General features: G+C 50.5%; 1 protein-coding gene across 6 annotated transcripts in view; it reads right to left on the bottom strand.

Annotated features, from left to right (window-relative positions):
* Nucleotides 1-1,731: 1,731 nt before the first annotated feature.
* WIPI2 (WD repeat domain, phosphoinositide interacting 2) overlaps nucleotides 1,732-21,507 on the bottom strand; it is a 41,398-nt gene continuing 21,622 nt past the window's right edge. For 4 of the 6 annotated variants that reach the window (XM_054496064.1, XM_054496062.2, XM_054496066.2 and 1 more), the window contains 10 exons: nucleotides 18,841-19,010; nucleotides 16,857-16,953; nucleotides 16,329-16,426; nucleotides 15,494-15,586; nucleotides 10,804-10,874; nucleotides 7,530-7,637; nucleotides 6,119-6,283; nucleotides 5,250-5,357; nucleotides 3,711-3,841; nucleotides 1,732-2,617 (listed from right to left, as the gene is read on the bottom strand). In XM_054496064.1, coding sequence (XP_054352039.1) covers nucleotides 2,505-2,617; nucleotides 3,711-3,841; nucleotides 5,250-5,357; nucleotides 6,119-6,283; nucleotides 7,530-7,637; nucleotides 10,804-10,874; nucleotides 15,494-15,586; nucleotides 16,329-16,426; nucleotides 16,857-16,953; nucleotides 18,841-19,010 — 1,154 coding nt within the window. In that variant the 3' untranslated portion in view covers nucleotides 1,732-2,504. The remainder of the gene's footprint in view (nucleotides 2,618-3,710; nucleotides 3,842-5,249; nucleotides 5,358-6,118; nucleotides 6,284-7,529; nucleotides 7,638-10,803; nucleotides 10,875-15,493; nucleotides 15,587-16,328; nucleotides 16,427-16,856; nucleotides 16,954-18,840; nucleotides 19,011-21,507) is intronic. The other 2 variants (XM_054496065.2, XM_054496063.1) reach the window with 1 other exon arrangement.

The raw sequence follows: 21,507 nt of genomic DNA, 5'->3' as shown, positions 1-21,507 counted from the left end.
GTACAGTTTGGAGTTCGGCAAATCAGCACACGTTCTGTTTGGTTCAGGGTCCCTCTCCATCTGGGTCTCTGGCACAGCAGTAAGAGTTCTAATGGGCAACTCAGCGGCCTCCCTCTGTCCCCGTCACTCCTGAGCATGTCTGAGGCCGCCAGTGAGGCTGGGACTCATGGGTTCGAGCAGAGGAAGAGGAGCTGGTGGCAGTGAAATGGGCAACAGGAAAGTGGAGGCGGGTAACCCTCCACAATGGCTGCTCAGCAAACACAGAAATCCCCTTCATTCTTCTCGACCAAGAATCTGCAGTCCTCCTCCCTTCTCTAGGGTGCACAGCTTAGCCCTGACCCAGGCAAGGACAGGGCTTCCTGTGGTCTGCAGGGAAAGCACCCAGCCAGCCCTGCCAGGGCCACCTGAGGAGGTAGTGTGGGCCGAGGGTCACAGGACATCCGAGGCCTCCTCTGCAACGGCCTCATCTTAGAGTGTGGGAAGCCGAGGCTGAGCGAGGAAGAGAATTCCCAGCATCTTCTATACTACCAATCCCAAAGAAAGACAAAAGAGACCTGGCAAAGGAGATTTGAGTCTCCAAATCACCACCACAGGCAGGCACCAGAACAAACGATACTTTAACACAGAACTGGAAATGCAGCTCACTCTTTGGTGACAGGAAACCCTAGCTCAGGGTTCCATATCTCTTGTGCACACTTTTTTTCCCCCACGAACACTCACTCTAGCCAAAAGTGCCTCCCAGGAGATGGAGTGCACGGTCAGGTTCTAGACACAGCCCTCTGGCCTTGCACCACAAGACGCGAGCGTGGGTCAAGGCTGCATGCTGCCGCGGCCCTTCTCAAGATCCCTGCTCAAGCATAGCCCGCTCTGGCCTCGGCGGTCCCCACTGTCTCAGCCTGCGTGACCGGGATCCCATTTCAGCAAAGGTCCAGGACAGACAAGCAGGTTTTGAAGGAAAAGTTCAATCATCCCACTTGCACCTCTGCCTAATGCAGATGCTGTGTGTGCCGCACACCAGCGGCTGGGAGGAAGCCAGTGTAGGTGAGTTGGACTCCAGCGTCCCCTGCATTTAGGAGTTTGCCGTAAGGCCAACCCAGAACACTGGGGCATTTCACCGCAGCCGCTCGGCTGAGGGGACAACTCCCTTCCAGCTCTTTGCCCAGTGTGACCACGACAACCATCTGGAAACAGGTGTCCCAGCCTTCCTCGGTTCAAAAACCCGAGCCTGCAAAGGCAGGGTAAATAGTTTTTGCCTTTTCCCTTCTATCCCGTAACTTACACCACTCCAAAGATTCTAAAACCATCTCTCCTGCCATTAACGCCACTTAAATGCCCTCAACACTTTGGCTGCTGGGTGTCTTGGTTTGGAATGCAGAGTCTGAGGTACTTGAGGTTGTTTTAATTCCGTAAATACGAAAAGGGAAGCGAGGCAAATACTGAAGCTTGCAACCACAATCTCTCATCGGTTTGCTGAGGAAATTTTCTAAGATGAAAATAGAAAGGCACATGTCGCCCTGTGAAGGACGTGGCCCAGCCGCCTTCTCTCTGTCGCTGTCTCCCGCTACGACCTCTCACACAGGTAGGAAGCCCCTGCGGACAGCAGGGCCAGCGAAAGGACAGCTCAGACGGCCACCACACTTGAATTCTGTGCTTTCCTGGGCATAGGAGTAGCTACAAACTTTCCTTAAAAAAAAAACAAAAAAAAAACACACAGTTTTTCAACAGGAAGAGTAAAGTAGAAGAACAGATCATTTAATTATACAAACAAGATCGCTTTCTTTTGCTCCAGCGAGTCCAGGCAACCTTTCAAGTTCATTTGCTGCCTGAAAGAAAGGTTTTTAGTATCAGAAAGAACCTCGCTCTCCTCCAACGTCCACATGGAAAACAAGATCAGAAACAAAGGTCCACCATGGAAGAAATCCCAGAGTGATCCAATTTGGAAAGAATTTAATTAACAAAATAAAACGGAGGGAAAATGGTCCAGGTGGGGCCCTAGGGAGAGAGGACTCCTGTCCCAGCCGAAGTCTGCCCTGCACACCTGGTGGGCAGCCCCTGGGCCTGTCACCGCAAAACTGGCCTTGACAACCAGACCCACTGTGCACGACGCCATGGCTTCCTTACGCACTCGGCATTATGTACAGATATTAAAAAACCCAATGGCAGGTGGCTGGAGAGTGGCTTCTAGCTCCCCTATGCTGGCTTGGCACGTTCATGCATGCAAAGCGAGGAGGTTTTGCGGGCTTCACCAGTTAATTTTGGCAAAAAGAGAAAACAAACAAACAAAAAGCTAAAATTCATAAGCAGGATTTAAAAGCCATTGAAGTGAAAATGACGTATTTCCTCAGCGTTATGGAGTTAGACTACCACTACAATCTTTTTTTTTTTTTTAATAAAGTCTCTGCCATCCTCTCCCCCGACTCAGGTCAAAGTTCATAGCAGCAATGCACAAAGTCTTCTGTGAAGCCAGTGTTCTCTGCTCCCCGGGTCAGGGTCACAGGTCAAGTTCAGTCAGTCCGAAGAATCATGGGTGGGTGCTCGCTGTCCTCATCCAGGCGCAGGGCACTGGCCTCATCCTCCAGGCAGGTGCCACCCACAGCACCCAGGTCGTCTGTGTAGCCTGCAAAGAGATGATGAAGTCATCCTTCAAAGGCTGGGGACACACCACAGACCCCTTGACACAAACTAAGGACTGTGGTTTGGAAACGCTGGTGTATATTTATAAACTGCAGCCTGTATTAAGACGTTCTGAATTCTGATTGCTTTCTAATGAAATCTTTGCAGCCTTAGGCAGCTCGAGATGAAGTCATTTGTTCTCTGACATTCATAAATGTCAAAACGATGCCTGCACGGTAAACAGGGGCTCCCTAAATGGACAGACCACAAACTCTCTCAAGCTGGTTAAGAGCTCAAAAATAACGCCGGGAAAAAAAATGACACTAGGAGACTCTCAGGGTGGGCTCATGAGCTGGCAGCGCCGGTTCACGGATGGGAGTGGCAGCGAGCAGGCACAGCCCCGCGTGGATGCAAAACCACAGGCTCTCCCACTGGAGTGCGAGTTGGCTTTTTTGAGAAGGTGGCTCACATAGCCAAGGCTGTGGCTGGAGGATCTCGTGCATGGGTCTTAGAGCTGCCGCCGGAGGGGAGCCCGTTGGCCTCGTTCCCCTACAGCTTCTGCACTTCACAGGCCCAGCATGAAGGCAGTACTTGATGCAGATTTGCCGAAGGACGAAAAAGGTGAGAAGGAAAAGACTGAGGTGAAACCCTGGCAGTACTTTTCAGGGTGGTATCTTGGCTGAGAGGTGGCCAGTCTGGGCGCAAGTCACGTGCCCCCAGAATCACCTGAGCCAGGATGACATTTTCTTTAAAAACGGAGAAAATGGGCCTGGTACGGTGGCTCATGCCTATAATCCCAGCACTGTGGGAGGCTGAGGTGGGAGAATCACTTGAGCCCAGGAGGAGTTTGAGACCACCCTGGGCAACATAGGGAAACCCCATCTCTCCTTTAAAAAAAAAGAAAAAGAGGAAACGAAACTGAATTCAGCCTTGAGAGGCCTTGGGAACACCCATTCACCAACCTCACCTATGTTCTGAGAACCAGTCCCCATCTCCCCCAGTGAGGAGCTGGTGCAGTGGCTCCAGAGCCAGCAGGAGGCAGGGGCACTCGGGGCTGTGGGGCTAATTACCTTCCAGGTTTGCGTCACGCCCCTTACCAAGTCTCGTTGGGGATGAAGGCACGTAAGTACCTTTTGCTGCAGCTGCGCCGTATGTCTGAGTGACTAAGGGGCAGTCGTGAGAGGCAGAGTCCAAGATCTCATTGGTCGTTTCCAGACTGCCGTCCAGCCTGGAGGGGAGAAAGCGACACAGCTCAGCGTCTCCACACAGGGCGGCCTCGCGGGCAGCACACATTGGCTGCCCTGCGGCAACAGAGCCAACGCACCACTCACGACACAGGACGCCAGGCATTCATCACACCGTGGCAACTTTAATCTCCTTGTGTATCTGCACACATTTTTACATGAAGAGTTTTTACATGGAAAGTCTAAAGAGGGAGTTATACCTAAGAAGGCAATATTTCACTTTTACGATGGAAGAACTAATAACTACGATTCACTATTTACAAAAAAAGTCAGACTAGCCTGGGTGTGGTGGCTCACGCCTGTAATCCCGGCACTTTGGGAGGCTGAGGCAGGCAGATCACGAGGTCAGGAGACAGAGACCATCCTGGCTAACACAGTGAAACCCTGTCTCTACTAAAAATACAAAAAATTAGCAGGGCATGGTGGCATGCCCCTGTCGTCCCAGTTACTCGGGAGGCTGAGGCAGGAGAATCGCGTGAACCCAGGAGGTGGAGACTGCAGTGAGCCGAGATCACACCACTGCACTCCAGCCTAGGTGAGAGTGAGACTCCATTTCACAAAAAAAAAAAAAAAAAAAAAAAAAAAAGCTAGGTGCAGCGGCTCACTCCTGTTACCCCCAACACTTGGGGAGGCCAAGGCAGGAGGCTCACTTGAGCCTAGGAGTTCCAGACCAGCCTGGACAACCTAGCAAGACCCTGCACAAAAAACTAATTAGCTGGATATGCTGTGTGCCTGTAGTCCCAGCTACTGGGGAGGCTGAGGTGGAAGGATCCCTTGAACCCGGGAGGTCAAGGCTGCAGTGAGCTGTGATTGCACCACTGCTCTCCAGCCTGGGTGAGGGTGAGACCCTGTCTCTAAAATAAAAAATTATATGTTGTTAGAACTTTTTGATCATTAAAAAACATGTAAGACAGAATGAAAATGCATTACTTGCCGATGAACAAATGTTAACTCCCTGTTTTCCAAGAACAAACCTGTACCTCACAGTGACACAAGAGGCTCTCAACCACGTGCACTGAATTGTGGAGGCCACCACGCTGTGCCCTTCCTTTCCAAATGCGAAACTCCACCCTGCGGAGGAGGGCCTGGCCTCCCAGCACCTCTCCCCCAGCTAAGAACAAATGCGGCTCCCGCCACCCCTGCGTCGCCTCTGTGCCCAGTCCCTGAGGGAGCCCTGACACCGGCAGCCGCAGCCCGGGGCTCCCTGTCCTGCAGCGGCATCGATTTCACCTGGGAAAGTGAAGCTCCCGACCTGCGCGGCATGGGCCGCCATGCTGGAATCTGCCCCTCTATGTCACTGGTTTGCAAGGAAATAAACAAACATTCGCCAGGTGCCCCGAAAGCCCCCCACCAGCGCGGAGCAGCTCCGTGAAGAGGCCGAAGCAGACTCACCGGTGCTGCTTCATCAGGGCGCATTCGCCACCCTCCTGGGGGTCCAGGTTGTACATGTACAGGTACCCGTCGGCGGCACCCACCAACAACCGTGGGATCTTCTGAATTCTGGGGAGAATAAAGAGCAGCCAAATTCTAGAAAACTGTCACAGAAGTGGTCTTACTACATGGCAGCCTCACTTTTGGCAGGCGAGGGAAGAGACCCCAGCAAGATGAGCACAAGGGCAGCTGCAGGCGTCTGGCGCCCCACTGGCCTCGGCTCACGGGGCCAAGGCTACACTCGTGTGCTGAGCCCTGAAGCCCACAGGAGACGAGAGCGGGATGAAACCAGTTTTGTGGCTTCTGGGATTATTATGGGTAGTCGTCGTCAGACAAGTTTTCCAGGATGCTAGTCAGATAACAAAACCGGAAAATGATGTTTAAAGACCCACGGAAGCCCAAAGCCCTGCCATCACTGGATGCAATGACAATCTTTCCTGCACGCAGCACAGAACCTCCACAGGCCCCGTGTGTGTTCTGAAGCCAGACCCTGGAGCCGGACGGACGCCTGAGACTCGGCAAGTACGGTTTCTGTGGCCCCAAAGGGTTAACTATGGCACGCTCACGAGATTTGACTTAACGTCTTTCATTAACACTGCAGACTGTCCACAAAAACAGAACGGGAGCCCGTATGGAAATGGACCCCCGCACAGAGCGGCAAGCCTAGTGCCTGCCAGGGGACCTCCCATCCCCGACAACTCTCGATGGAGTGTCGGCTCTAAGAAGCTGCTCCTGTTCAGGAGAAGCACGGAAGGGGTCACAAGCCGCCAGGACTGGGCCCCTCGGCCTGAGGCACACGGGGTGGGGACGGAGGCGCCGGCTCTACTCACGTGGCTAGCGAGCAGATGTTTTTGTGGCCGCAGAATGGCAGGCGGACCGTGGCGAAGGCTCTGCCCTGGTTGAACATTTCTGTCACTTGGGAAGGCAGGTAGCTGGTGGAGGCCATGAGCACTTTCCCAAAGTACCCAGTCCAGGTGGTGGGCTCCTCTGGGGGTCTGGAAGGAAAGGCCGCCAGACACATGAAGCTGCACCCTCCCTGGGGGGACGGCCACCCCCTACTCACACAGACGCACAGCACTGGAGCCGACAGCAAAAGTCTCCATTCTTCACAGGAAAATTAAACAGGGTTGGTTATAAGCAGACACTCAGGGCCCCAGGGGCGTCACGGAGCTTCCTCTGGGAGGTGTCGGGAGAGGGGGTGCTCAGGCTTCAGGGAGAAGCTGCAGCCTTTGGCCACGGACAAGACGTGGCAGGTGACCACACATCCCCTTTGCAAGGGTGTGAGGACGTCTAGGGCCTGACTGATGACCCCTGCTAGGTCTCTGTAACAGAAGTCTCCAAAAACCTTGAGTATAGACCCCAAAATGTTATTTTCCCGTATCCTGTTTGTGTTGCTATTCATCTTTTTTGGGGGGGAGGGCGGGGCATGTTCCATTTGTCTTTTTAAAAATTGTGATGAAATATAAATAACAAAATTTATTATTTTTGACCACCTAAAGTATGTTATTGTAATGCTGATCTGAGTGGGACGTTCTTTTTAAAATTTTTAAAGAGAGGCTGGGCACGGTGGCTCACGGGCAGATCACTTGAGCCCCGGAATTCCAGACCAGCCTGGGCAACATAGCGAAATTCTGTCTCTGCAAAATTTTAAAAATTAGCCAGGCACGGTGCATGCCTACAGTCCCAGGTACTCAGGAGGCTGAGGCAGGAGGATCGCTTGAGCCCAGCAGCTAGACGCTACAATAAGTAATGACTGTACCACTGCACTGCAGCCTGGGCAACAGAGTAAGACCCTCTTAAAAGATAAGACCCCCCTCATGCTACACATTCATTGCAATAATTCTTGTGGAAGCCGTCCATGTCTCTGCTTACCCCGTGGGCAGGTAAGAGACGAGCCATTCACCCTAGTGGGCTGTCTGATCACAAACGCTTTTGTTGTGAGGGGAACCTGAGGAGGGGCCACCTGCACTGACTAAAGGATGTCCCCCTGGGCCCTCCATGCCCTACGCAAGGCCTCTGTCTATCCTGCGTGCTGGCTGCGGGAGAAGCTCATCTGCTGGGGCCCATCCTCCTCACTGCCAAGCCTGGACACGAAGGTGCTCGCTCCAAGGCCAGCTCCAGGGTCTTCACTGGCTAATGATGTCAGAGGGTGGGCGGATCTGTGCTTACCTCTCATCCCGGCAGCAAGTGGGGACAAAGGGTTTTGCATCATTTTTAAAGAAACGTATATTTGCAACTCACTTTTCTTTCACAGTTTCGAGTTTGAAGATGTGCACGGTCTCAGTGTTGCTGGAGGCGGAGAGGAACATGCCGTCCATGCTGAAGGCCAGGGAGCAGATGCTCACGCACCTGGGGAGACGCGCAGGTTGGGGCAGGCCACTGGAGCCTGCAGCTGCCCCAGGGGTTCAACTCAAGTGGCGGAGAAGAGTTCCTGTCACGGGCACACTTGGGCCTGCTGGTAAGTTTTATTCCCCTCCAGCCACCTTCTCAAACATTTTCCTTGAGAGAGGAAAATGTTCGAAAGGAAATACTAAGAACAATTCGTTAGCACAGCTGCAACCTTCCAGATGACAAAAGGAATAGGATTTCACTAAACCACTTTTAGCTGAATTAGGATGGATTTATAGCCCTAAGGTGAGTAAAAGAAAACTCAGTAATTTAAGTTAACAGCCATTCTTTGCACACCAGAGGGTAAATCGGCAACCTCAGTAAAGTTTAAGAACAGAGCAAAGGGCTGGGCACGGTGGCTCAAGCTTGTAATCCCAGCACTTTGGGAGGCCGAGGTGGGCAGATCACGAGGTCAAGATATCGAGGCCATCCTGGCCAACATGGTGAAACCCCCGTCTCTACGAAAATTACAAAAATTAGCTGGCTGTGGTGGCGGGCGCCTGTAGTCCCAGCTACTCGGGAGGCTGAGGCAGGAGAATCGCTTGAACCTGGGAGGCGGAGGTTGCAGTAAGCCGAGATTGCACCACTGCACTCCAGCCTAGGCGACAGAATGAGACTCTGTCTCAATTATTTAAAAAAAAAAAAAAAAAAAAAAAAAAAGAACAAAACTTTCAACAGGCAAAGTGGCTCAAGTGTGTCTTAAAAATCAATCGGCATCCCAAAGCCACTAAATTCCTGTGAATTTCTTCATAACCCTAGAAATACAAGATAGTTTTAGCCCTGTCCATAATAGCAAGGGGTTTTCCTGGAGTCAGTGTTGACCATGTGTATGAATTAGGTATGGGTATGAATTAGGAATGTTCTCGCCTTAATGCAGCATCCGACAATGGGGGTGGGCTCAGGGAGGTGCAAATGAAACTGCCTTTGCAAAATTATGACTGAGACGGTGAACGAGATCTAACTTCACTGACTCCATCTTGCTTCTCATCTCCAAGCTGTCCTTGTTCATTCCTGGGCATAGGCTGAATTAACTTTGGGAGAAAGTTTGCTTATGATATTTTGCAGACCCTGCACTTGATGGATCCGCTGACCCCACACAGATCAATGAACTGGCTCATCTGATCTTGTGGACCCCAGCCCACTGAGTCCAAGAAGACAGCTCCGACTCCCTAAGATTTCATCTCTGACCAATCAGCCCTCCTGGCTCACTGGCTTCTCCCCACCCAAGTTATCCTTAAAAACTCTGCTCCCTGAATGCTCAGAGAGACCGATTTGAGTAGTAATAAAACTCCAGCCTCCTGCACGGCCGGCTCTGCATGAATTACTTTCTCTACTGCAATTCCCATCTTGATGAATCAGCTCTGTCTAGGCAGCAGGCAAGGTGAACCCCTTGGGCGGTCACCCAAATATTCCATTTGCTACAGGCAAAGGAATGTGAGAAAAATACACGTGGAAGGCACTAGAGATGCACGGAGAAAGGGATTTAACCCAAGGATCAAAAAAGGCCTCCTCGAGGGCGACACTCGACTTGGACTCCCAGGGTTACAGAAGCCGGCCAGGCCACCAGATCCACCAGCCCACGCAAGACCCTGGTGGATAAAAGAGGCCGGCTCTTCTGAGGATCTGAAAGTGCGGTACTGCTGGAGCTAGGACAGGGACAGTGAAACAGAATCAGGCTGGGAGGAAGGGCTGGTGCCGGGAGGCCTGCTGAACCAAGGCAGGGGCCTGGGGCTAATCCTGCAGGACAGAGGTGTGGTAGATGTCAGGTGGGGTGTGACTGGATTATATTTACATTTTTCAAACAGCCTGGGTGAGAGTCTGAAGAACAGCCTGACGGGAATCCAGGGCAACAGCAGAAACCAGGCAAAGCCTGGATCAGGTGGTGTGGCGGGAGGGGCACAGGGCAGGCCCACAGCCGGGAGCTCCCTGGAGGCACCATTCAGGCGGAAGGATGCAGGGCCGAGTCCCTCTGGCTCGGGTGCCAGGGTGCTGGCAGGGGTGGCAAGTGGCGCTATTTACCAAGATGGGGAGTGTGAGGGACGAGGGGCCAGAGGCAAACTGGCCTGGGTGGCTTGAGATGCCCAGTGCCCAGCAGGCAGGAGGAATATGGGCACCTCAAGAAGGAAGCCGGGCTACACGTCTGGCCCCGGGATCAGCACACACACAGGCCACGGGGGTGAGGAAGGGGGCTGGATGAGGAGCGGCTCCAGGGCAGAAACAGGCACAGGAGGGGAACTGAGCAGAAGCAGCAACACAGGAAAAATCCAGAAAGGTGTGGTGTGAGGAAGACCAAGGGACACGAGGAGGCAGGAGCTGGAGGAGCGGTGACATTTGGGGATACTGAGGTGCACCTGCTACACCTGTGGGGATCCCATGAGGAAGGGGGACCAGATGGCGGGAGAGTCCCCGAAAGACAGCCCCTCCTCTTTCAACGGCCACCCTCAGGGAGGGAGGTACTGACCCGAGACGAGGAGCCAGAGACCTGAGGTTGGGTCCCGCCGACCACGGCCATGTGACTGAAAGTGGTCCCTCGGGCTCGGATCTGAGGCACTGGCTCCAGAGCCCGAGGCCTCCCCTGCTCTACTGTCCAATGAGGGAGGGACAGTCCTGCCTCCAAAGCAGGTGCCACAGGAGGCATGTAAGCACAGATGAGGGAAGCTTTGCAGCCTGGAGGGAGGAAGACAAGGGAACTCCAGGCTGTGGCTTCTGGGTTAAAAGAAGGGGCCAACACCATTTGCTGAGGGTGAAAACGGAGCTGGAGAGCTGGAACAGGTTCTCAGAGCGTGGCCTTTAAAGGGGAGGGTGTGCTACCCATGAGGTCACTGCCCCGTCCCTGAGAGCAGGCTGGGAGCTGCCGGGCACTGGAGGGCCCACCTGGTTGCGCGAGCTCTTCACAACTCTCACGCTAGCTGGTAGGATCGCAAACAAAAACCCAGTTTGCTTTTCTGAAAGTGCTCTTCAATGCCCATGACAAGACCGACTCCCAGATCTTACCCGGTGACTCAGTCGGGCTAGAAATGCTCGTGTAGAATTCTCCCGTGGGTTCTGCTTGTTTGTTCGTAGGTAACATAATACTGAAATCTAAATACAACCTCCAGAATCCATTCTGGACATTCATATACTTTACCTCTTCACTCCTCTCCGAAACTCAAAGAGTTTTTGTCCTTCTGGAATGGAAAATACCCTAATCACGGTCCCCTGTGGAAGGAAAAGAGAAAAGAATTTGAGCTGAGTTAAAACAGAAATTTCTGATCTTTCACAGCAGACTGCAAATGCGCCACACGGCGATCTCCAGGACAGCTCTGCCCTGGGCCACCAGGGAGTTTGGGGTCCCCCAGGGCCCCCCTTGAACATCACCTCCACACTTTTTGCCACGAGCATAGAAAAACACTCCCCTGTTCTGTTGTTGACTTAATGTTCAATCTTTTCTTTAAACCTATTTTAATTGACTACTTACTCTCAACACTAACAGTCTTGAGGGCAAAAGTGGCATATCATTCTATTGTTCTGAGTCATTCGAAGTTTAAACTATTAAAAATAAAAGCCTGGGCCGGGCGTGGTGGCTCACGCCTGTAATCCCAGCACTTTGGGAGGCCGAGGCGGGCAGATCACCAGAGGTCAGAAGTTTGAGACCAGCCTGACCAACATGGAGAAACTTTGTCTCTACTAAAAATACAAAATTAGCTGGGTGTGGTGGTGGGTGCCTGTAATCCCAACTACTTGGGAGGCTGAGGCAGGAGAATCGCTTGAACCTGGGAGGTGGAGGCTGCAGTGAGCTGAGATCGCACCATTGCACTCCAGCTCTGGAGCAAGACTCCGTCTGGGAAAAAAAATAAAAAATAAATAAATAAAAGCCTGGACTTGTGTGTGGAACATGGGCAAGACCTTGTGGTCTGACAAGGCTTCAGACCCCACCAAGGTCTTTCCTGCCACTTTAAATTCAGTTACTGACCAAGAGAGCCGATTAGCTGGAAATCTCAACTACCTTATAAAGAGTCAATCCCAACTCACGAAGTGGTAAGATGCACATGAAGAAAATCTTACTAAGACAAAGAACTAGGAATACAAGGGAGCTCGGCATGTGCCTGCTTTAATGGGAAGTGTCCTGAAGATGCCAACTTCCCCCAGTAAATTAATATCAGATCTGCGGATGATGAGACAGACATCAACATCTGGGGGTATCAATAGAGAAGCGCCAAGAAAATAACGAGCAGGACTTTGAATGCTTGAATATTAAAAGAATATTATCAAGTGATATAATGGTATTAAATTAGAACAAAAAGAAATAGACTGATGGAAAGAAAGGCCTTAAAATGGGTAGCATTCCAAATTTGCAGGGCAGGAAGAATTATTCAACATTCACCCTCCTACTATACAAATTTTAGGAGGTTCAAACTGTTAAATATAAAAACTGTTAAGAGTATCTAGGCTGATGGAAGGTCAAGGTGGGCAGATCTCCTGAGGTCAGGAGTTCGAGACCACCCTAGGCAACATGGTGAAACCCCATCTCTACTAAAATACAAAAAAATTAGCTGGGTGTGGGCCGGGTGCGGTGGCTCACGCCTGTAATCCCAACACTTTGGGAGGCTGAGGTGAGCGGTCACCTGAGCTGAGAAGTTCCAGACCAGCCTGACCAACATGGTGAAACCCCGTATCTACTAAAAATACAAAATTAGCTGGGTGTGGTGGCGCATGCCTGTAATCCCAGCTACTCAGGAGGCTGAGGCAGGAGAATCGCTTGAACCCAGGAGGCGGAGGTTGCAGTGAGCCGAGATTGCACCACTGCACTTGAGCCTGGGTGACACAGCAAGACTCCGTCTCAAAAAAAAAAAAAAAATTAGCTGGGTGTGGTGGCACGCACCTGTAGTCCCAGCTACTTGGGAGACTGAGGCACGAGAATCACTTGAGCCCCAGAGGTGGAGGTGCAGTAAGCTGAGATCGCGCCATTGCACTCCAGCTTGGGCTACAGAGAGACTCTGTCTCAAAAAAAAAAAAAGAAAGAAAGAAAAAAAGAAAAGACTATCTAGGCCGAATGCAGTAACTCATGCCTGTAATCCCGACACTTGGGGGAGGCCAAGACAGGAGAAACACTAGAGCCCAGGAGTTCAAGACCAACCTGGGCAACATAGCGAGACCCCATCTCTACAAAAAAAACAAAAAAATCAGCCAAGCCTAATGGTTCACTCCTGTTGTCCCAGAAGTGGAGGCTGCAGTGAGCTATGATCGTGCCACTGCACTATCTCCGTGTTTATAAATAGTAAAAAGTGGCTGGGCGTGGTGGCTCACTCCTGTAATCCCAGCACTTTGGGAGGCCAAGGCGGGTGGATCACGAGGTCAGGAGTTCATGACCAGCCTGGCCAACGTGGTTAAACCCCATCTACTCAAAATACAAAAATTAGCTGGGTGTGGTGGTGTGCGCTTGTCATCCCAGCTACTCAGGAGGCTGAGGCAGGAGAACTGCTTGAACCCAGGAGGCGGAGGTTGTGGTGAGCTGAGATCACACCACACTGCACTCCAGCCTGGGGGACAGAACAAGACTCCGTTTCAAAAAAACAAAAACAACAAAAAAGTAAAAAGCAGCAGATGACCTAAAGTGTAGAACACCAAGGAATTGTTTACATAAATTATGGTAAACTCATACAATGGGATAGTACACAGCTATTAGAAATCAGGATATAGGCCAGGCACGGTGGCTCACTCCTGTAATTCTAGCACTTTGGGAGGCTGAGGTGAGTAGATCGCTTGAGCTCAGGAGTTTGAAACCAGCCTGGCCAACATGGTGAAACCCCATCTCTACAAAAAATACAAAAATTAGCCGGGCGTGGTGGCAGGTGCCTGTAGTCCCAGCTACTTGGGAGGATGAGGTAGGAAGATCACTTAAGCCTGGGAGGTGGAGGTTGGTTGCATAGAGCAGAGATTGTGCCACTGTACTCCAGCCTGGGCGACAGAGCAAGCAAGACCCTGTCTCAAAAAAAAAAAACTGGTACTTGAGAACAGTTGGTTCTCTCTGGATGGAGGGACACAAACTGAGTTTGTAACATCGAGAATTAGAGAATGAACTATTTTCTGCATCCATATACAAAAATAACCACAGCAAAGGTTTTGTCCTCTGCAGCCTAAACTTTTAGATGGAGACATAATTTTTTGGTGCACATCTACCGTGCAATACTAATTAAGAGTTGTTTTGTTGCCACATGACCGCAAGATTCTTGAAAGCAGGATTAAGTCACAGGCCTCAGTGGGGCCTCAGCACCTGGGACAGAGCAGGGCTGGGAAGGCCTTGCTGCTCTCACTCCACAGATAAGAGGATTCCATGTAAAAGCAATCAAGTTTCCTTTTTATAGTACAGAAAAAAAAATTCTATTTTTATGGGCCTTAAAATTCCATCAAGTCCTTTTGGGCCTTTATAAGAGCTACTAAAAAAATGTAACAGTGAGACTTTGATTAGTCAAAGGGTAACAGAATTTCAGGGCCATTTCAAAGGGAAAAGAAAAGGACAAGGTGATATTGGGATAGTCTAGCATAATTAGAATCAAAGTCAGGCTTGGAGTCTGACCCCTCTGTTGCTGCCCACTTGGGCAGCCCCACGCACACTGCTTAACCTCTCTGAGCCCTTGCTATGAAACAGAGAAATGTTTACCTTGCTGAGGGGAAACAAATGAGGTAATGAAGATAAAAGATCCAGGATAATTCATGACACAGAAGTGACCCATAAGCGGTGACATCATTATTACAGAACTCGGGTGTGAGACTGAAGAACAAAGGCCCAGGCAGGAAAGCTAAGGAAGTGAGCCGACGTTTTATTGTATCTTCTCTGGTCGATAGTTTGAGGGGAGAGATGGCTTGAAAGGGGAGGCTATTTTAGGATTTCAATGAGAAGCAAAATCATATCCAAATCAAAGTAAAGGTCATCGGTGGGCAATGAAGAGCGGACGGGCATCCAGAGGAGACAACGGAGGCGGGAGAGCAGACGCGACCTCAAGACAGAAGAAGAGAAGACGGAACTTTCAAGAAAAGAGGAACTGAAACGAAAAGAGAGGCACAGTCCAAGTGAGGAAGAGAACGAGGAGCCTTCAGTCTCCTGGGGGCCAGGGAGCCTCGCCACGCGGTCACAGGTATACGGGGACATTTAGAGGCCATCTCCTTTAAAGCCAGACATTCTTCTTACTGGAATCTCTTGAATTCATAGTTAGAAATACATATAAAAGATTGATACATGACTTAAATACACTACTACCTACGTCAGCAACATATTAGAAACAAAGTCCCAAAAGGGTGATGTTGACATAAATCACAACTAAATACTGCACGGCCATTACAAGTGTTTTTGAACTTAGACAAATGTCATGCAGAGTGAAAAAGGATAAATTATACCCATAGTAAGATCCCAATTTTGTTGACTAAAGAGAAAATGAAAGGAAATACACTGAAATGTGTTCAGACGGGCTGGATAGAATTCTGGCCTTGCTTTTTCACGTTTTATCACTGTCTGGGTTCTTTACTGTTACGTGTTAGTTTCATCATTTAGAAACACACTGGGTGAGCGGCGTGGTTACACACGGCACTTCTGTCTCCTCTGGACATTTCTGTATTTTCTACTACAAACGTGGACCAGCTCTCCCGTCCCAGTGACACACCGCAAGCTCCGCTCACTCTCGGGCAGCACGAGCCCATGGCCTGACAAGCGGGTGGCTGTCTTCGCTTCTCCCGGAGCTGGTAAGTATAAGACCTTGCCTCTAAGCTGGCTGTGTGAACAGAACTGAAAAAGTCTCTGGACGCCTTGGCACCAGCGCTCCCCCGGGGAAAAGCAGACTCACCTTCTCCGAAGCCGTGGCAAGTTTAGTTCCACTTGCGTCAAAGGCCAATGCCGCTAAAGGACTGTCGTGAGCCGGAATCATGTTTGCAGCTCTCTGAAAAAGGGACACCAATAAAGCGTGGCCGCAGCACAGTGACCGCCCACGCCCCAGGGCTGGCACTTGGTCCGCAAGTGCCAATTAGCTGTTCCTAAAACACCATTACGGTCCAAACAAATGCCAAACCCACTTGATTTACTGGGGCTGGGCATCCAAGGAAATGCTGCTCCAAATTTAGAAAAAGCAAAGCAGTTTATCCCTAAGGTTTTCTATGTTCCTTCAAACATTCCCGTGGCGAGGAGCTCAGCACTGGTCTGAACGCTGCAGCAGATCCAGAAGCAGAATGAGCCAGACCTGCTCTGCTACTGAGAAGAGAGTAGCGGGGCTGGGCGCGGGGCACCCGCCTGTAATCCCAGCACTTTAGGGGGCCAAGGCGGGAGGATGGCTTGAGCCCAGGAGTTTGAGGCCAGCCTTGGCAACCCAGCAAGACTCCATCTCTACAAAAATAAAAAATTAGTTGGGTGTGGTGTTGCATGACTGTAACTCCTTGGGAGGCTGAGGCAGGAGGATCACTTGAGCCCGGGAGGTTGAGGCTGCAGTGAGCTAGGACTGCACCACTGCACTCCAGCATGGGCGACAGAGCAAGACCCTGTCTCAAAAAAAAAAAAAAAAAAAAAAAAAAAAAAAAGTGCAGCGGTTGTATTGCTGAGCCAAGTCAGGATGCCAGGGACACCACAGTGCTCCTCTTCAAGAAAAAGCCACACTTTAGAGAGCTATTCGAGCAGGAAAGGCATCTCACCAAATTAATGGTATCGAAGACCTGCACCTCTCCGATGGTCGCGCTCCCTGGGTACGCCAAGTAGCAGTTGTCGTTGTTGATTGACAGCGCACACAGGCCTGCAAATGACACATGGAGGACGAGATGCAAACTTCCACCTGAGAGTTCCCTCTTGGATGTCAGACATAATTCAGCATTCACTTAACAGAGCATTAGGAACAAATAATAGCTTGGATACAATCTTGTTTGCTGTGTTAAGAAAGTTCTGCAACCCCAAATCCCCACCTTAGGTGATACCAGTATTGTAAAGAGATTAAAAGCCTTTGGTTTGAACTGATCAATAACCTTAAACTTGAAAGCTGATCAAACCAATGAGTTTATGTGGTCACATGACCAGCATCAGTAGGAAGGCAGCTTGGTTTGGGATCAATACTTTTAAAATCTGTCTCATCTGTGGAACCTATAAAAAGAAAAAATCTCTCTCACCTATAGCTATCTTTCAAGGGCAAAATCAGAAAAATGGGATTCTCTCCTCACAAGTTAGCTCACCTGCAGGGTTTGGAGGCGTCTCCCTGATCGTATGCAGCACCTTCATGTCCCGAATGTTGTGAATGTACAGGGACTCCTCCAGGCATACTATCAGCCTCTAGGCAAGAGACAAAACAAAACCAAACATCAAGCAACAGCCAGTGCAACACCTGCCCCAATCTCCAATTGACTGACTGCTGGACTATGACGCTCTCGTTCCTTCTATTGTTATTGTATTTTATTTTTTTGGAGTCAGTGTCTCGCTGTGTCACCCGGGCTGGAGTGCAATGGTGTGATCTCAGTTCACTGCAACCTCTGCCTCCCGGGTTCAAATGATTCTCCTGCCTCAGCCTCCCAAGTGGCTGGAATTACAGGTGCCTGCCACCACGCCTGGCTAATTTTTGTATTTTTAGTAGAGATGGGGTTTCACCATGTTGGCCAGGCTGGTCTTGGACTCCTGACCTCAGGTGATCCACCCCTGCCTTGGCCTCACAATCTTAGTTCCTTCTAGAACACCATGCAGACCAATGTTAGAAGCGCCAAGGATACAGCTGCTTTCCATCAGCAATCAAGAAGGAGCCCGGCAGGGTGCACCTCTCCCTCATACTCACCCCAACTTTACTGGGAATTCTAACCAGGCCATTTAGTTCAGTGTTAGGCAAATGCTAACCTACAGCTAAGACAAGTGTGCTGTGAACAGATTTGGAAAGATTTGCTTTTTAAAACTGATGCTGAGTGCAGCACAGGTAAAATGAAAATAAGGGGGTTTTAAAAGGTCTAACATTTTATTGCACACTCAGATTACTTTGCAAGTTCCTGCTCCATTTGGAAGAAAATGAAAGTAGACATGCAGACGATGCATCGCTGAGACGATTTATGCAAGAAAGATGACAGGCACGCACCCAGCTCTACATTAGTTGGACGTGAACACAATTTGTATGCTTTACAATTTTTAAATGCTCAAAATATGATGTCTTATAATTTCCCATTCTAACCAACTATGTCAGTTAACAGACCAGTTCCTAGTTTCAACTGCATAAGGTAAGAGCCTCTCTACTGTGACTTCACCTAGTCACCATATCTCAGAGTGCAGCTACTGCCTGTCATCATGTCCACTCTACAGCCAGCAGCCTAATGAGCTTTCCCTGCAGGGAATGTGGGCAGAATCAGATTGCCAGGGGTCTCCCGGGTGGTGCTGTTACCCTGGGCGTGAGCATAAGCTGGGAGACAACCTCATGAAACACGCACACGTGCCACCCACCACGTCCTTCCTCTGTGCCAGACAGTCTTATTAGTTTAGGGGGTGATAAAGCAATAAATCCTTCATCTTGAATTCAAAGTTAAACTAACAATTTACAAAAGGAAAAAAAAGTCTAAAAGATTTTTTTTTTTTTTTTGAGACGAAGTCTCGCTCTTGTTGCCCAAGCGGGAGTGCAATGACATGACCTCGGCTCACTGCAACTTCCAACTCCCGGGTTCAAGCGATTTTCCTGCCTCAGACTCCCGAGTAGCTGGGATTACAGGTGCCTGCCACCACACCTGGCTAATTTTTGTATTTTTAGTAGAGACAGGGTTTTATCATGTTGGCCAGGCTGGTCTCAAACTCCTGACCTCAGGCAATCTGTCCGCCTCGGCCTCCCAAAGTGTTGGGATTACAGTCGTGAGCCACTGTGCTCGGCCAAATATTTTTTTCTTTAAGTAACATTTATAAAAGCAAAACCAGGTAATGAGTGAAAGAGACTGCCATCCACCCTCTAGGTGGGGCCGGGGACGCCTGTATGGGAGCAGTGTGGCAGAGGCCCAGGCATTTGTCGTGAATGGAATGGGTTGAGCAAAGCTGGTGGGTAAGGAAACAGAGCTGGTCTCTGTAGGCAAGGATCTGTGCCCGGCAATGTGGGGCCAGGCAGCAAGGGAATGACGGAGGGGCATGCCGGTGGGGTGGGCTTGTCCCAGAGTGCTGGAGGGAGCAATAGACAAGCCCACACCCAGCTGGGGCAGCGCTCACCTGCCTGTTGAGCTTCACAGCCAGAATCGTGTTGGAGTAGCTGTAGTTGCAGATCTCAGTTCCCTTCTTAAAGTGGCAAACCTTTAGCTTCCTTGGTGCTTTAAGGCTCACAATGGCCACTAGGCTGCTGGAGAACAATCTCTCTACGATGCACACATCTTCCGTATCGGCTGAAATCACAAAGGGAAGTACATGCGTGAACATCTCCACATGGCTATGGCCACAGCGCTGAGGGTGCCTGTGGAACATGTGGTCATGGGGTGGGGACAGCCCGGGGGTCTGAGAGTCTTGATTCGCTGGAGCCTCAGGAGCGTTTCCACTGTAAGGATGGCCCCTCATGAGCATTCACACAAAAGACAAAGGTTCCTTTCAATCAGTTCTGTTGCTGGATTTGAATGGTGAGTTTAGGAACCAAACTCCTAGGTAAAGTGAAAGAGTAAGGTCTCGGGGCTCCCTTAATTAAGACACAAACTACTAGGAAACTGCAGTTGCTTCCCCTGGGTTCCACAGACTCATGTGTTGAGCGCTAGCCTACATGCTCGCATACCGAGGCTGGCCAAAGAATCACACATGTCCAAAGTGGCATGACACATATTTATTAAAAAGATGTTGCTATTACACTCATGTGTCACAAAACGCTGACATACATTCTAAGAAATGCCCTGAAGGGGCCGGGCGCGGTGGCTCACGCCTGTAATCCCAGCACTTTGGGAGGCCGAGGCGGGCGGATCACAAGGTCAGATCGAGACCGTCCTGGCTAACATGGTGAAACCCCATCTCTACTAAAAATACAAAAAATTAGCGAGGCATGGTGGTGGGCGCCTGTAGTCCCAGCTACTCAGGAGCCTGAGGCAGGAGAATGGTGTGAACCCGGGGGGCGGAGCTTGAAGTGAGCCGAAATCGCGCCACTGCACTCCAGCCTGGGCCACAGAGCGACTCTGTCTCAAAAACAACAACAACAAAACAAACAAAAGCCCTGTAGGCAATTCTGCCGTGCAAACACAAATCTAGATGGTAGGCCCACTACACCCCTAGGCTGTGTGCTGTGGCCTGGGGCTCCTGGCTACAGACCTGCGCTGCATCAGACTAACTGGATACTGTAGCTGCTGCAGCACAGTGACAAGTACTTGTGTGTGTAAATGAAACATGGGAAAGCTGCAGCAAAAACATGGCCTGCTCCTCTCACAGGACCACCGTCGCACCTGCGGCCCCTTGCTGACCTACGCGCCATCGTGCAGTGCGACACCACTTTGAATGGAACAGGCCATAAACAACAAGCGCATCATCCTAAGCTCTTCACAGCGTCCATTCAGTGTCTTTTCAGTTGCTTTTACCAGAAAGCTGCCATAAATCTTTCTGACAACAGCAAGTGACCTTCATTCAAAAGGAACAAATGCAAGCGTCTGCCACAAATGGGGAGACGGTGGCGGGGTCGGGGAGGACAGGCTCTGTCTGCAGCTTCTCTGCTCAGCAGCATCTCAGACTAGGGGCCACCGTCTTCCAGGAACTGTCAACGAAAGGCACGATCAGGAAGGGATCATGCCAGTGCGTGGACACAGGAATCTTTGTCAGCGGATGCACCCCTAGCACCTGGCACGCAGCACCACTCAGACACGAGGCCAACCCAACTCAGAAGAGATGGTACATAACCCGGAATGTCAATTATTTGCAGTAAAATAATTTCCCTAAAGATCAGACCCTGGTTCTCTGACTAGTCCTCTCTTTCCCTCAGGAGATAAACATGGATACCAAGTCATGTTGCTTGCTAGGCGGTGGGTGAGAAAGAGGGCTGGGGCCAGATGCGGTGCTTTGCATCTGTAATCCCCGCACTCTGGGAGGCCAAGGTGGGAGGACTGTTTGAGGCCAGGAATTCGAGACCAGCCTGGGCAACATAGTGAGGTCCTATCTTTACAAAAAATACAAAAATTAGCTGGTCGTGGTGGTGCATGTCTGTGTAGCTGAAGTAGGAAGAGTGCCTGATCCCAGGAGGTTGAGGCTGCAACGAGCCGTGATCGCGTTCTTGCACACCAGCCTGGGCAAAAGAGCGAGACCCTGTCTGTAATACCAGTCCTGCCCCAAAAAGGAGGGTGGGACTGAATGATGATCATGGCTGGTGTCCTGAGGCTGCCACCCTCAATTCTCGAATCCGGCAGCCACATATGCAAATCCAGGGGCACAAGGCCCTTCCCCGGCCACTGTCCAGCCTCTCACTCTCCAGGCACCCCGTTCTCAGGTAGTACTTCATAGTATTTGGGGCTGCACGCACTGGCCCAGTTGCATCCTGTACCTGTTGCCTCTAGCAGTCACCGTGCTTACCACTGAGAATCAAGGCTATGGCTGAGCGACAGAGTTCCCTGCTGGACCGGTGGTCTGAGGACAGGTGCCGTGTTTGGCCCATTCACGGCTGCACCCCCAGGTCTAATGTCGCCTCCCGTGGAGGAGGAGCTCCTTCCACACTGGCTGAATGGATGGAATGGACCTTATGACCAGATTTTGGATATTCCCCAAACTCCCCAAATGGTGTTATTTTAAAAACATCACAAAAAAAAAAAAAAAAAACCACCACCACAAAACTCAATCTCTGTGCCATTCAGTTTCAGTGGTGAAATGCTGTTAACCCCAGTGCTACATCCAAGAGGCAGAAGTGCTCTTGGTGAAGCTCAGTGG

The sequence above is a fragment of the Pongo pygmaeus genome, chromosome 6 (assembly GCF_028885625.2).
Source record: "Pongo pygmaeus isolate AG05252 chromosome 6, NHGRI_mPonPyg2-v2.0_pri, whole genome shotgun sequence".
NCBI classification, from domain to species: domain Eukaryota; kingdom Metazoa; phylum Chordata; class Mammalia; order Primates; family Hominidae; genus Pongo; species Pongo pygmaeus.
Note: the sequence above shows the minus strand (reverse complement) of the source record. Positions and strands in the feature narration are given on the sequence as shown.